Source organism: Carassius gibelio, chromosome B16, assembly GCF_023724105.1.
Source record: "Carassius gibelio isolate Cgi1373 ecotype wild population from Czech Republic chromosome B16, carGib1.2-hapl.c, whole genome shotgun sequence".
Taxonomy (NCBI): domain Eukaryota; kingdom Metazoa; phylum Chordata; class Actinopteri; order Cypriniformes; family Cyprinidae; genus Carassius; species Carassius gibelio.
In genome coordinates, this window is record NC_068411.1 from 21,803,781 (window position 1) to 21,820,331 (window position 16,551).

General features: G+C 37.4%; 2 protein-coding genes across 3 annotated transcripts in view; one reads left to right on the forward strand and one right to left on the reverse strand.

The window, feature by feature from the left end:
- Positions 1 to 4,227, reverse strand: part of LOC127974991 (ubiquitin carboxyl-terminal hydrolase 45) — a 35,812-nt gene extending 31,585 nt beyond the window's left edge. Inside the window, exons 1-5 of one of the 2 annotated variants that reach the window (XM_052578667.1) lie at positions 3,923 to 4,226; positions 2,912 to 3,020; positions 2,541 to 2,710; positions 1,069 to 1,169; positions 462 to 562 (exon numbers count right to left, since the gene is read on the reverse strand). In XM_052578667.1, coding sequence (XP_052434627.1) covers positions 462 to 562; positions 1,069 to 1,169; positions 2,541 to 2,710; positions 2,912 to 3,014 — 475 coding nt within the window. In that variant the 5' untranslated portion in view covers positions 3,015 to 3,020; positions 3,923 to 4,226. Of the gene's footprint in view, positions 1 to 461; positions 563 to 1,068; positions 1,170 to 2,540; positions 2,711 to 2,911; positions 3,021 to 3,922 lie in introns of both variants that reach the window. The other variant, XM_052578668.1, reaches the window with a different exon arrangement.
- Positions 4,228 to 7,206: 2,979 nt separating this feature from the next.
- On the forward strand, positions 7,207 to 11,532 carry LOC127975541 (glial fibrillary acidic protein-like). Its single transcript, XM_052579692.1, has 11 exons — positions 7,207 to 7,499; positions 7,963 to 8,116; positions 8,487 to 8,636; positions 8,912 to 9,031; positions 9,112 to 9,207; positions 9,291 to 9,425; positions 9,747 to 9,857; positions 9,975 to 10,085; positions 10,232 to 10,356; positions 10,766 to 11,128; positions 11,335 to 11,532. The coding sequence occupies exons 1-11, from the start codon at positions 7,276 to 7,278 to the stop codon at positions 11,420 to 11,422; spliced, it is 1,677 nt and encodes a 558-aa protein (XP_052435652.1). The 5' UTR covers positions 7,207 to 7,275; the 3' UTR covers positions 11,423 to 11,532.
- The last annotated feature ends 5,019 nt before the right edge of the window (positions 11,533 to 16,551 follow it).

A 16,551-nucleotide genomic window follows, 5' to 3' on the forward strand; every position in this document is an offset into this window, starting at 1 on the left:
CAAGTGTAAAATACCTCATATATTGTGAAAAGTGCTACAAATTAAACTTAATTTAAGTGAGTATAGAAGAGGATATTGAAGAAGTTTCTACCTGTGAAATATCACAGTGCTTTCAGGCTGCCTAAAAACTGTGGGATGAAACATATGTCCCTCATTGTATCTGGCAAACTAAAAACCAGTGATCCCGCCAGGACAAAGGTCAATGACTCACAGATGTGCCGACATAGCGTTTCTATGTACAGAGAAACAATGAGGAGCTTCTAAAAGAGCCAATTAAGAGAAATCTGCTCTTCTCTGAGCTCCATACAACACTAGAAAACAAGAACATTTTTCATTTTTTCAAAGCTGAATCTCCACCACAGCGTGAATGACTGTCACTACTATACACAGGTGAAAAAAGAGGTGTTTTTCTATGATTAAAGAAAGTCACACTTCTGCTTGTTTTCCTGTGAAATAACTACCTGAGGTGGCCTTTGCTGAGTGCTTCTGCAGGAAATCCAGAGTCTGAGCCAGCGCTTTCTTATTGCAATGAGTGGAGAGCTCTTCCTTACATTCAAAACACCTGTTAAAGGAGAATTTTTTACATCTACTATGCCTTTCATGTCTTTTACAAAAGAGCATCAACTTCCTTTCAAAAGTTTGGGGTTCGTAAGAATTGTTTATGTTTAAAAAAAAAAAATCTCTCATGCTTACTAAAGCTTTTATCAAGGCACATTTATTTGATCCAAAATACAACAACTTAAAACATTTTTAAATATGATGGCAAAGCTGAATGTTCAGCATCTATTTCTCCAGTCTTTAGAAATAATTTTTATATGCTGATTTATCAATAATGGGAACAGTTGTGCTGCTTTATATTTTTGTTAAAACTGAGATGTTTGATGAATAGAAAGTTCAGAAGGACAGAATTTATTTGAAAACTGTAACAATGTAAATGTCTTTACTGTTACTTTTGATCAATTTTAATGCATCCTTGCTCTTGCCCCAAACTTTTTCTTATATGGTGATCTTTCAAAAAACGCATAAGGATAAATAATCATGAATACAGTATCAGTTGATATTTCCTACCAGGCTTTCCATGTACTGAGGCTGATGGTGATACAGTGAGAGTCAGAGTGATGACCTTGCTGGTGTTTTGTGGAATGCTGAGTTTCTGCCTGGTTACAACCCTGAAAGAGAGAGACACAGAAGTAAGGTTACCATATAATACTCTTGATGGAAAAAAAAGTTTTGGACAAGTTTTAGTACAATTCTTTCTGTTCAGCATGGTCAATAAAATTGAGTGATTGCAAACACAAATTTTTTTTAACACACTGTCAAATCAAGGCCAAACAAACCTGTCATATTGCCAAATGCGCTGTCACGGCTTAAATGTACCGTACAAAAACTGCGGGTAAAATGCAAAGGAAACAGTAGGGACACTCCAATTACTTTTATAAAATGCTTTGGACCAGGAGTCTGTGAATAATATGACCTTTTACACACAGGCCTAATAAAACTTCATTATTTGGTTTTAAAACTTGCAGTACCCAACCGCCATTGCTGTGTTAGGCCTACATTTTTTATCTCTACTTTTTAAAAACAATGTTCAAATGTTTGGGGTCAGTAAGATATATTTTTTAAAGGGGTCATGTGATGTGATTTCAAGTTCTCCTTGCTTTTTGGAGTGTTACAAGGTGTTTGTGAATAAAGAAGATCCTTAAAGTTGCAAAGACTAAAGTCTCAAACCCATAGAGATATTCTTTATAAAAGTCAAGAATTGTCCACACCCTCCTGAATGACACATGTCATTCACAGTATGGTGAGAGGCGTAACAGGTATTCGGCTAATCACAAAACACTGGATAGCTGGCCAATCAGAGCATACTGTGCTTTTCAGAACGATGAGATTTGTAAAAATCTATGCGTTCCAGAAAGGCGGGGCATAGAGGAGAAACAATAACGTACAGTATGTAGAAAATAATGTGCGTGTGTTTTCTTTTTACCTTAAACCACATAAATACATTGTAATACACCAAATACAACACACAATGTTCTTTTTTAGCAGCATCATATGACCTTTATATATACATTGATCAATTTTATTCAGCCAGGACACATTGAATTGGTCGAGAGTGAAAGGCTTTTACATTGTTAAAAAAAATCTATTTCTAATAAATGCTGTTATTTTCGTAACCAATCCTGAAAAATTTGTATCTCAGTTTCTGTTGTACTGTTAAATGTTTTTCAACATTGATAAGAATAAGAAATGTTTATTGAGCATGAGATCAGTAACAAGAACGGTTTATGAAGGATCATGTTACTGGAGACTGTACTAATGATGACTAAAAATTCAGCTTTGTCATCACAGGTATGAATTACTTTTTAAAATATATTAAAATAAAGAACAGGTATTTTAAATTGTAATAATAGTTTCAATAATAAATTTCACTGATTTTACTGTATTTGTCAATGAAATACATGCAACCTGTCACTGCACGCTGACAAAAATGCCTACATTGTAGCACAATATATTACTGCAGCAGAATGAGATTATCTCACCTGGAACCCACACTTGAGGCACACAAGGATGTCATGTGCTCCTGCCGGTTCTCCCTCATGAATGTTCCTCTCTTTAAGGCAATCGGAGCATACAGACCACAGGCTGCCTGTCACTGCCTTCTTTACTGAGCTGAGGTCCACAGCCCTGCTCACATGCTGGCATGTCAACCCTGGATGGCACCAAAATGTAGTTTACAACTCTGTGCAAGCATTGGTAAACCTACAATCTGAATCAAAATGAACTTCATGCATGATAGATCCTTAATGTCTGATAAATCCCTTAGATGCTCCTCTGTGATTTTTTAAATGAGTACCAAGTGTCCCATGAATAATGTACTGGAATGAGGAAGGACATTGAAACCTTAACTTACCGCCAACCTCGTCAGAAGAGTCTTCATCACGAGGCTTCTTTGGCTTGTTAGACCGCTTGGTCATGTCTGCGGTTTTTAAAGAGAAGGGGTCTTTCAGCCGCATTTGTATCTAGGAAAAAAAAGTCACTCACTAAGTAAGAGAGCCCACAGCACAGTTTAAATTGTGTTTCTGAAGCCTAAAACTCTGAACATTATCATACAACACATGCCCGGGAGCCAAGGCTCACAAGAGGGCCTTGGCAAGCTTACAAGGCGGGAACAAAATTAATTTTCATTTAAAATAATTCTATTAAAACGAGACATAGTCATTAAATGGCTAAAAAAAATAATAATAACTAATAGGCAAATTTTTTTACAAAATTTGAAAATATATGAAAAGATCTATTAACTACAATTATGTAAAAAAAAATATATAATGCAACTACAGGGCAGGATTTTTATTAAATAATACAAATGTAACTAAAATGTAAAAAAAAAAGGCAAACAATCTAAATAGCAATAACAATAAAATATTACATTAGTTTTCCCCTCAATAATTTTTATTTTCACTGAAAAACATATCGTTTTAAAACTCTGTAATTAATATAATCTATTGACACTCCTGAGTATTGTTCGTTTCCATCTCAGTAGGCAGACACTGCAGTCACTTTTAGTCCTATTTACACCACATGTATACTGTACCAAAGAGGACAGCATTTGAATACATTTTTGACAAGGAAGTCTACAGTACAACCATATAAATTAGAACTTGCGAATCAGGAAGTGAGGATAATAAAGACACACAAAGGAAATAAGTTATTAGCACAGCCACTGTGGGCTGTGGCAAAGAAAACAAGGGCACGAAACCTGAGACTTGCCCAGGTAACTGATACAATTGACAGCAGGCACCGATATTGGGTTAAAGGCCTTTGATTCTTTAATAAGTCACAACTGTTTATAGCACAAAGTTGCTCCAAAAGAGTAGTTATAAACATTAAATGTCTTTGGCTTACAGTAATAAACCTAGCTCACCCTGTTTATGGTGCCCTCCTCTCCAGGCTCACTACCAAGTGAACGTCAGTTGTCAAGTGGCCAGGTGGAAGAGCGAAGCTGTTAACTTACATATGCATCCAAGTTTAGAAATACGAAAGAATTTCTGCCTGTGGTTTTGGTTTTCGGATCTTACACTTCGACAATCAGGAATCGAGTAATCCGGAGACGCCGTTTATAATCTGATTAACAGAGTTTGTCCGCGTATTTGGTCGCATTTGGAGGAGAACTGAAAGCACAAGTATCACATGTGTCACGTGGTCGCATCCTCAACGACGCACTACGGATACTTGTATGGCCAAACTCGTTTGTATATCTGTGGTTACAAAAGAGTTGTTTTAAAAAGTGCTGTGGTGTTTTGTATAAATGTTAGCGCAAAAGGGCAGTATAATATAGAAAACGTAACTTTTTTCTATTTTTTATGATGGTCTATTTTATTTTACTGTTTGCATAATTGAATCAGTTTCACTTTGCAGCATCTCTATGCATTAGGCCTATATGTTGTATTCGCACATTTCACTTGTCTTCGCATTTTTCGTATTTGTAATGCAAGTAATATTATAATAATGTATTTTTCATATAGAAATTAAAATAAAGGTAGGCTACATTTTCTTATCAAGCCAAGTACCGCTACTTAAATATTTAATTCCTGCATGTCCACTTTCACTACTAAGATTAATTGTCACACTATAATCCAATATACCTGACCATAATTACTTATATCAAAATACAGTATAGCACTTTGTTAAACAGATTCACAAAAAATGAAAAGATAACGATATAAAGAAAAATCTAATTGAAAATAAATAAATAGTAAAGAAGAGATCATCATTTAAACAACTTAAAAGCTTCATAAATACCTGGGTTTTGCATTCGAGTTTGGGATTTGAAAGAGGAGCCAACGTAACTGGTAAGGTAATAGGTAGTTGTGCGCATGCGTACAATTCGTTATGATGGTAGTTCATTACGACATCTCAGCTCTTCAAGCCAGCCTTCAGTAGATGTGTCCTAAGAGCAGTAGAAGACTCCAGTGTGGTTATAGACGTCCGTGAGCCGTGGGAACTCAGGGAATATGGGAACATACCGGGGTCACAAAGTGAACAGTTAATATACAATAAGGCATGATTACAATATTTTAATGAAGGGCTGCCCAAACGTTTTACTTTTTACTATGATGAGCCAAAATGTAAACCTTATTGCAGGCCATAGGCCAAAATTAAATGTAACATTTCCCAACTATATTTTATTAAAATATTATTTTTTTATATGCAACCAGAGTATGGTTCAAAACAATAGTTTTGTGTTATGTTTGCAGGTCTACTCAAAGAGACTGATGCAAATAATGAATACTATTCAGCTTCAGTGGCATGTATTTTTATAAAATGCTTTTTCTGAATAAAAGAAATTGCACATTAAAACCAGTTTAAGATCAATATGCTATAGTGCTCTATATTGAAGTTCTGTTGGCTTTAGTTGTCTAAGTTGTCTCTGTCTTCTTGTAGGGTCCAGCATTATCCAGGTGGAAGGCAAGAATGGGCAAAACATTAATAAATAAAACCTTTTTTTGTTAAGTCTGAAAGATGAATAGTGCACATTCTACACTGATATTTTATTTGATGTGGTTAGTTTGAATGGATAGTGCAGTGGCCAGTGTGTATGTTATAACTTCTGTTCATAGGGCTCTTGTTTATTTGCCTAATAGTTAAACCTAAATATTTTGAGAAGGCAATCCAAATAGCAGGGGGAAAAATGTATGCATTTTATTCAGTGATTTATGAAGTCAACATAGCACTGTAAAAAAAAAAAAAAAAAAAAAAATCTGCTAAATACTTTAATGTAAAATTGAAATAAATATTAGAATGCAGGGTGTAACTCGTCCTTCATCATCTGTGCTACGAATATGAATATCAATACTAAATTTAGTGGCTTCAGTTTTGCACAGGAAAAAATTAGTCAAGTTTTCTTCACATAATGTAAAAATCATTTATTGAACTACAAAAAAACTTTAATTTATGTGCAAATACATATTTTATTCGTCAAAGAATCCTGAATGAATTACTGTTTTTAACAAAAATATTAAGCAGGACAACTTTCTCATCACAGGAATAAATTACATTTACATTTTTAATGATATTGTTAATGTTTATTTGCTTATGCATTTTTCAGTGTAATCTGTGACTAATGATAATGAGCTGTATAGGACACTGCCATTATATAATCATAGAAGATTGTCTAAAAGAGGTACAAAATCTGTCAACATGGGGCAGTATACTTTCAAAGGTAAATCTTTGTACCTAATTATTAACTAAAAGATAGTGCCTTAAATGAACATGCTAATACCTCACTAACTCTCTTTTCTGAGAGTGCAGTAGTCGTATTAGTCTTTGATATGTTTATTCTTATAAGAATTAATGTCATTAATGTGGATGGGACAAAGCTGTCTCTTACTGGTGAATCTGAAAAAAAAAATTGTTTTAAATAAAAGTGAGCAAAGCAGCATGAGCAGACAAATATAACAGTGGCTTATTATTGGCAATAAAGAGGATAGTCTATTGTCTTTACCAATGCTGTCATAGTTTGTTTTTTCTGTGTGAGCACTGCTATAGGGATGAGTGACTAATGTACTGTAATGGAACGAGACAGCAGGAGTAAAATAACGCCTGAGTGTTTGAGCTCATTTAGCCACTGCTCACATCACAGTTAGATGTAGACCCAGCCTTCTTCCCACATGCCTGGCAAATCTTAGATAGTCGGATAGAATCTCATAAACCACATTCGGTCAGCATTCTCAAAAAAAAAAAAAAAAAAAAAGAGTTCTGTAATGATTAAAAATTAGACCATATTTCAGCTGAAAATTTTTTAGATCCTGATTAAAGAATCTAAGGACTTTGTAATTCCCCACTTACATTCTTTAGTCATCTCAAGCATGAATCTCAGACAGGCCATAGCAAAACACTCTAGTTTTGCACATTCTGCCATGTAAATAGTGACCACATTAGTGTCATCTCCCTCTGCTCAGATTGACCTGGTGACATTACTCCTTGCCCTATCGAGAAGCATGTGTAATTAAAACCCTACATATCAAATCACATCACGACTACACCTCTAATGAAACCTTTTCTCATAATTTACCCCTTATTCAACACCTCTCAAGACCCTGACAGATGTTTGAGTGACAGTACTAATTCTTGATGGAGCAGAGGCTCAACATTCCCATAGCAATGACTCATGTTTATACAGAGTATAAAAAGCCTGGATCTCTGGGAGTCTGGATTTGCGAGCTAGTAAGAGGAAGATCAACACACAGCAAGGCCTTAACATTTAGTCACTTGCCCATGATGAGTCGCAGCCCAGAAAGGATCTCATCCTATCGCCGGCATTTCGAGGACACCAGCACCTCCTCTTACCAGGTGAGGGTCAGCAGCCCTTCTCCCATCAGACGGGATGTCGGGAGGTGCCGTTCAGCCAGCTACACCCGTAAAGCCAGAGCTGTCAGCAGCAGCATGGCACTGGGTCGGAGGACCATCTCATCCTCACGCAGTCAGCCCTTTATGACTGGGTAAGCATTGCCCATCCTGCCTGCACAGATAAATAAAGGAACAAAGCAGAAAATCATTACATGCATTAAACGAAATGCAATTTGTTTAACCTATACAGAATTATTTTTTCTCTTCTTCTTCATCTCAAAGTAATTCATATTTTATGGCATTTAGGAGATGATCTGCCTTATAATTAGAGAGACTTTTCAACTGCCAAATATACATAGGCCTATTCTGTTGTTTGGTTGCAACTTACTTCTTTGTTAGAACATGAACACTTTTTTTAAATTGTATTTACTGATCCGATAAAAATCACACAAGGCCTCTAGAAAAGTCAAGCGCCCTCAATAATTGTGACCCAATAATAACAAAAGTGACAAACAACTGCATCTTTCCCATATCATCCACACGTTACCTTGCATTCACTTCACATCTCATTTTACCTTAGGAATTCACGTTCTGATAAATCTGAACTAATTGCAGTGTCGGAATGGGTTCCATCTGTCTTAGCGGAGGGGGTCCAGGGGTCGATCTCGACCAGGCTTCTGCAGAAAACCGTGAATTCCTGAACACACGAACCGGTGAGAGACAAGAGATGATTCTGCTCAACGATCGACTGGCAGCATACATTGAGAAGGCAAGTGTACTCACACATAATTAGTATGCCCTTGGGGCATATTTAAAACACTAAATTCATCACAGTGTTAATGGTGCCATTCATATTTTGAATAACACAGCCTACTATACTTAATAACTAATTACACAATTTAAAAAGCAACATAATTTAACAGTGCTCTTAATGCTCGTGGAAACAAGCCTCATTTTTAGAGCCATCTTTGACAGGATTTGTCTGATTTGGCCACGCTTGAATGCGTCGCGGGCACTGGCAGTGTGGAAATGCCACTGCTGGCTCGCGAGATAAAGCGCATTATTCGCACTTCTGTGGGCACACAGACATTGCACATAACACGCGTACTGTGTTGTCTTATTCTCCTGTCGCAACAAAGGTCCGTTCGCTGGAGCAGCAAAATAAATTGCTGGAGACGGAAATCGAGGCCCTAAAGAATCGATACTTGAAGCCCACCGGCCTTCGCCTGCTGTACGAGGAGCAACTCCAGGAGCTGAAGAGGCTGGCGGACCACATGAGAGTACAGCGGGTACCTATAATCTTAAGTATACCGGTATCAAATAAAATTTTAAAGATCTACAATAAATGTAGCTACACCTGGTAAATTAACATGCAGCCATGTTTAACGTGTATTCGTGAATTAATTTGCCTAAATTAAATAAATGATTTATAAATATTTACACTGGGCTATTTTTGGAGCAGAATATGGTTGTTTTAGAGAGGGAGGGAACAGGTAATGATTCGTATTGAGGGGGAAATAGTATCAGACTAAGACACAGTCAATACCTATAATTACTTTTAAAGGACCTTGCTATCGCTGCAAAGGATGCTATGGCGGGTCAGCTGGAGATGATGAAGGTGAAATACGAGGAGGCCTTGGAGATGAGGAAGAAAGCCGAGCTTGATATTGAAGCCTTCCGTCCGGTATGATTACCGTAAAATTGTCTGAAAACATTTAGTTATAGAATGAGGTAGAGTGAGGTGAACATCTTTTATCACCTCAGGATGTGGACGCCGCCACCGCCGCGCGCATCGCTTTGGAGAAGCAGCTAGAAAACCTAGAGGTGGAACTAGAATTCCTTCGAAGAGTACACAAAGAGGTAATTAAAACGCAAAATAGTTGTATTGCCCTTAATAAATAAAAAGATAAATGATTATTTTTTTCAAAACCGCACATATACAGGAAATCGAGGAGCTTATGAAACAGATATATGTGGTCCACGCCTCAGCAGCAGACGCCTACAGCCTCCCAGACCTCTCCAGCGCCATCCAGCAGATCCAACACCAGTATGATGACATTGCCGCGAAGAATTTACAGGTGAGGATTTCTCACATGATCTCTATTGGAAAATATTGGAAAATGTTTGAATGTTTCTGTATACATAATTAAAATATTTCAGTTAAAAATGTTGCTATGTGTTTTCCATCTTAAACGTTTAAAATGAAAGGGGTGGTATGTTTATTTATTTATTTTATTTTATATTTATTTTTTGTTTTTATTTTTTTGTGGAATTAAGTTTGTGTGAAAAGCTTCAAAGAAAACAAAAACTAAAAAAAAAAACCTAAATAAAAAACAAGCAAAATACTGAGTTAAATGTTTAAACGAAATACTTCATTTAACAAAACAGTTTTTCTGCAGGAAATGGACTTTTGGTACAAAACTAAATTTGATGATCTCAACAACAAAACGTCAAAACACGTGGACAAGACGCGTAGCGTGCGAGAGGAAATTGTAACTGCTAAGAAGGACGTAAGTAATCATTATTGATACATGCTTAAATTGGGCAATATAACCAAATTCAAAATTATTACAGTTTAACAGTCATTCGTTGTTTCCTCTTGTTTTTAATATTCTACTTATTTTTAGATTCAAAATAAGGAGCGTGATCTGGATTCTATGAAAACCAAAAATGAGGCTTTGGAAGCACAGATTCGCGAGACTCAAGAAAAGTACAGAAAAGAACTAGAGGAACTCCAGGTGAGAAACTGAGTCAAATATAAGCATGCCTTGGCCTACATATAAAGTAAAATTTAAAAAAATAAAAAGAATCTGAGCATATGCATGAATATAAATATGATTCTAGCATTTCTTAAGACTTCAGATCTTTATTTAATTTTTTTCAGGCAAGAATTGAAGCCTTGCAGCTTGAGCTGAAATCCTCCAAACAAAGGACAGCACTGCTCCTGCGTGAATACCAAGATCTGCTCAATGTGAAGATGGCCCTGGAGATTGAAATTACCACATACAGGTAGATTTTAGATACTTGAAAATCTCTTTAAATACAAACAAATACCACACTCCAAAACCACTTGCAGCTTTCAGTTTAAAACATACCAGAAGTTAATGACAAGTGACAATTATTTCAGAAACATATGGAAACCTATTTTGTAAATTTGATTGTTATTTATTTTTTGTGCTATTTTTCTGTATACCTTATAATCATTGTGATCTTTTTACTTTATTGACCCTTTAGTATTGCATGTGTTAGAGATATGCATTTCTGACAATTAATTATTTTTCTGTTTCCTTCTATTTATTTTTGTCTGTACCATTCTGTTGTTCTTTTTGGATCATGCTTGCTGTTCAAATTTATGCTGTAACAGATTTTTTTCAATTGTCTTTAATCCTTCCTTCTAAATTTTTGTTTTCGTTCACAGGAAGCTCATTGAGGGTGAAGACTCTCGCATTGCTTCTGTGATGCAGGGCATACAGACCATGTCCATCATGAGCGGCAGCGTAAGTGTTCAAAGTTCTGGAGCAGCAGGTGTTGCAGGGGTTGCTGGAGGTCCTGGGGTTGTTCCAGCCACAGGTCTTGGAGGAGGTCTAGACAGTGGGCTTACCAGAGGTCTTGGAGGAGGGATTGGCAATGGTCCTTCCAAAAGTCTTGGAGGTGGTAATGGCGGAGGTGCTGGAGTAGGTCTTGTTGGCATCACTGGTGGAGTTGGCGACCCAGGCGCCGCTGCAGACTACACTCAAGAACAGGCTGTGGAGATGACTGAGAGGAAGACTGTGCTTATCAGGTAGCATTAAAATCAAGTTTTCTGTCAGAGCTGTGACTTAGTGGTTTGCATGTGTTCGTACATGAACTTCAGTTCTGACCTTAAGTCAAATTCCAATCCCATTCCCGTATCTCCCTTTACATATTATTTCTTTATTAAATAAAAAGTGTTCTGTTTTAGATTTTTATTTTAGGCTACTTAGATTCTGGATTGCTTTTTTCCCACAGAACCGTTAAAGCTGAGGACGACACGCTGGAGAGCAACACACTGGAGAAATCGTATTCCATCTCTGGAGCTGCTGATGAAGAAGAGTAGTGGTGTATTCTGCTCACCAATCATGCCTTCAGATGTGCGTGCCTTACAAACCAAAGATCAGCTTGCATCTTGCATTGCTTGTCCACAATAAAGCTCTGAGCATCACATCATTTTGTATGTTTTGTTTCTCCATTGTTTGTGCACACAATCAACAGGTGTAGATGCAGGGTGCATTATGACTGTGTTGGAGACAGATGATGAGGAAGGAACAGACAGGAAAACAACTTAGGATAAAGGCAGGGAGAGTGATGTGTCACTCCAGGCTCAGTGTATCACCTCGATTCTTTGGCCAAAGGGGAATCCCATGCAAGCCGTCATAAGAACAGTACTGCCACAACATGAAGTCACACTCACTGGCCCCATTCTATCTAAATCTACACTCCTCCTCTGCATCTGATCCATCCTGATCGGTCCGCACTGGAACATGCCAAACACTCAGACTGTCTGGAAGTGTGAAGGAGATGTGCACTGGAGTACTTAAGCATAAAACTATACAGAAGCCAGACACTGTGGGTAAAAGGGGCATGCCACAAAACAGTCAAAGATATATAAAGCTTGGCATGTGGCACTCTAACAATTTAAAGTTAATATAACTCACTGTTAATTTATCCTATATGAAAGGATCTATACACATCCATCAAAGACTTTAAATGACAGCGCATGAGCCTGACCTTGAGCACTGACAAACTACACTTCATACCTGTGAGTCAACAGAATACAGCAAATCAGATATTACTGATCACACATAGCAAGAACTAAAACATGCAGAAGGGTTGCCAGAACTAATCAACTGAGACAAGGAAGTCTAAATTTTAAAAAAGTCTACAGTTTTGTGAGGCACACTGACATATGATATGTGTGAATTTTAGAGCAAGTATAATCAGCAACAATAAAGATGAATGTAAGGTATTTGCTTTCTCCATATTTAGGATTTTATACATATAATTGTATGCCTATAACATGCGCTACTCTATGATCTGTTATTTAGACAGTATACATTATATAGTTCAGAAAAAAATATTAATTATCCTCACTGACTTTCTGTTTAAGATAAGTAGTAAGTTTATATTATTAAATTTTATTTTCTGACATTATTTGAGAATCATTGGCCTAATTACACTAATAATGTAATCTTAAACACAAGGGATTTAGTCTAGTTTAAATAAATCAAAACTGTCATACAGTCATTTAATCGTTATTAGGATATTTTGTCAGCAGTTCATTTCATTTTTAAAACAAAAACAAAAACAATTTGTATAAAAATAACTCATTTATGCATAATTATTTTTATCATCATCTCAGGCCAAATCGCTGTGCCTTTTTTTAATTGACAGCACTGGGACGATTCAGGGTCTTGAACATATCGGATTAATCAATAGCCCCTCATTACTATTTTATCCACAGTCATCATTTCCACAAGCTCATCCCACCCGAAAAGGAGGCGCAATTAACGGCCAGTACTTGCCTTTCGTTGTTTCTCTGCAGAAATGCACTGGACATTATGAAAAACCCAGAAATGTCAATCCTGGCCATTAATGAGAGGCTACTGACAGTCGCAGAGACGGTCGCTGATTCATATCATTAGCATGCCTTTTCCTAGTCAAGTAATGTGCATCTGAGCTATAGGCGTTGTAAAGTTGGTGATATGCATTACGGCATGATGGAAATGAACTGCCTCATGCATTGCCTGCATGCGTGTATTATCAATATAATTAGCTGACGTTTACGTGAGTGGCTACATGACCTTTGAAAGACGGGAGCTATCCAGGGTCCTGCCAGGCTTACATACACATTTAAAGCTGTTGAAAATTTTGCCGTTACAAATTATAAGAATCAACGGCAAATGCAATAATTTTTAAAAAGTATTACATTTAAAATAAAAAACTCAAGTGTGGAAAAGTGTAATGTCTCATTCAAAATTAATTAAAAAAAACAAAAAACAAAAACACCTAGGCTTCATTTACAGATCTCAAGGTGACATTTTTCAACTCATAAAGACAACATTTTTGTCAAGTAACAATTTTCCTTACAAATTATATTCAAAACCACATATTTAGCTTACCTGATGAATATTGTGTCTGAACAGTTACTTGTCGGGTACATTATAAAATATTATGCAGACAAATTATTCAAAATGTTTTCAATTCACCACTGAACTGGAAGAATGCCGTCAATGGAAAAACTAATGATCCGTCTGTACACACCATCACACGAAACTCCCTCAGCTTTTTTTCGCCACCGTCAACTTAATTGATCTGAGGATCAAAAGAGGGCAAAAGTTGGTGCTCTCTAAAACCTGAGAATTTCGGTCAGTTTTTGCATATGGTTTTAGTGCCTTTATCCCAATTAGACCCGGCTGACACACAGAGCTATTCATAGCAAACCTCCTCTGAATAAATTTGCCTAAAAATGAACTTCACAAATAGAGCTCGCGGTAAAGGCGTTCGTCAGAAGAGAGAATCGGATAGACTGAAGGCTCATTCTTTCGCGCTCGAGTGAAAAAGGGTATGAATTTATAAGGTACACCGAAACATTTCAATTCAGACAAATTTACACCCCATTATGCGAGGCCTTTCAACTGAGACAAGAGAGTTAAAGTTGGGGAAATTCGGTTCAAAAGGCAGAGCTAACTTTGTTCAGGCTTTGAATACTGAAACGAAGCAGCCCCCTTCCTTTTGAGAGCATTTAGAAATGGGAGCACGCATGAACAGAGTCGAATCGGTAGCCACTTATCTCGCCACTTTCTAATGCGACTTTGAATATTAGTCTGGGTTAAAATCCCAATCGTGTCATCTGGTGGGACTCCCATACAAGCATAATTACTATTCAATCGCGTCACTAATGTCCCACCCGCATCCCCTATCTGCGACGCAGCTAGTCCGGCCTTTGTTAGGCGTGCACTTTCCCGCAACGAGAGTGAGTGGGTTAAGCGCATTAGGCATGTAAGATTAATATTTGTAGCCAAACATATTTATACACATTTAAAATACATTCATTCATTCATTAATAAACACTCATAATTTTCCCAAGCTTTAATTAGCACAACACCAATATGCCATGCGACTTGTTGAAAATGATGCACAACTAAAGTAAAAATAAGTGATTTGTATACAAAACGAGTTGTTGTCCTTATTTGCAATGAAAGGAAAACAACGAAAAAAGAAAGTAAGAGCCCATGAAGGGAATTTGTATGGATGATCGTTAATGGTTGGCGTAAAAAAAAAATGTTGAGCTCGGGCTTTGTGCATCGTTGAGATAGAGTGGTGAACCCTTGGCATCCAAGCCCAGTTTGGACGCATGAATGAAACCCCTGGTGAGACACTGCAGTTCTTCACACAGTCTCTGATACCCTACATTCATGCAACCTGTTAAATCAAATCCAACATTTAACTCGAATTGTAACGCTGAGACCCTGAGAAAATGCTTTCAAGCACCTGACTGAAACTTTCTCCAAATCTCACAATCCGGCGTGTAAAAAATGTCCTGGAATGCTCCGTTGGGGTCCACAATGTTGTTCCGAAATAAAGCTGCTGCCGTGTAATTAATGTGCCGTTTAAAAGACAGCGGACAATGCGAGCGTTCAAGCTATTTGATTTCATTTAATTTTCCATCCCATTTGCTCTGAACACTGCTTTAGCTCCCAAAAACCTGCTCCAATGAGCGCTTTGGGATTACTTTCACCCTTTACTTCTCCTGGTGAGGAGGACAGAAAAGAAAAACGTCCCCGTTTCCGCCTTTGTGCACAATTTATTAGTTGGAAAACTTCGACTTTAAAGAACACAAGACGAGAATGAGAATGGGACCGGCTGGTGTGAGAGCTGTAGAGGCCGGACCCGCTGTTGCAGAGCGGATGGGAACCAGTCACAAATGGCAACATTAATAAATAACCCACCACACAGCCGGCCTTTGCATGCGCCTATTCAAAAATTGTTCGCGTGTCGTTCACGCTCTTTGACTCATTAAGGAGCCCAAAGAGAAAGTTTCAGAAAGGAGCAGTGGGGTACCTTTTCCTGAAGAAAGAAATCCCACCTCAGATTCTCCAATTACAGCCGAGTGTCATCATAGAGTCGCCAGGCCAGAGGTTAGCAGGACATGTTCATGGCTTGAATTTATCGCCCACAAATTATTGTTTCTTTCCCTGGACCTCTGTTCAGTCATTGATGGCCACGATCAAAGAGGTCAAACGAAGTTTTAAAACCATGGGTAACAATACCACTAAAGTCAATTCAAATGACACCCAAGGGTCCTGAGTGAATGTAGTGGACTCCTCTTGCCATGTGTCTGAATTAATGAAAAAAAAAGCAGAAGAAAAAGAAAATGTGAAATGTTCAAGTGTATTAATTCGTGCAGGCTAAATGATTAATTTTCCGGAATGTTTAACAATAAAATAAATAAAAACATATATATATATATATAGTTATTTCTCCTTTTCTATTTAATACAAGTGAAGACAACGAAATCTGCTAGGAGATAAAATATTGGCAAGCAGAAACTCTTGTCTTGTACAAGATTTCGTGTTTTGTTCTGCATCCTTTGATAAAAAATTACCATTCATTCTGGAGCCCTGCAGGGCGCTTCGTCAAAACCGAAAGCGCACATCCTAGTACGTGACCTGTTGTCAAAAAGTGTGAAATGATAAGGTGGTGGTTATTTTGAAAGCGGCTCTTATTTTTTATTATTATCATTATTATTATTTTTTGGCTGGTTCTCCCGTTGAGTACCTGCCCGGTCCCAGCACGGCACACGCCGGGAGTCAATAGAAGTTAACAAGTCTCCCAAACATTCCTGCTCCTTTTGTTGAAACTGCAACAGACAATGCAGCCAGGGAGAGAATAAAGAGCTTTGAAGTACATAAAACCTAAAAGGATGCAGCCAAGTAGATTTAAAGTAGTCACTGATTTCCAAAAACTGGTTTGTATAGGAACAATAAAAGGGGAGAGAATTTATGGAGAAATTATACAGTGAATTTGTCACTTAAAATATCGGAACTGTCTGGCGGACAAAGCCACATGCTGAGGATTAATGGTTGCGCCAGACCTTTGATTCTGCACTCTCTTTTCTCTGCCCTTGACAAATTGGATTTTGGGGATGGGAAGGTCGCTGGGGCCTATTGTCTCTTGACCATTTGG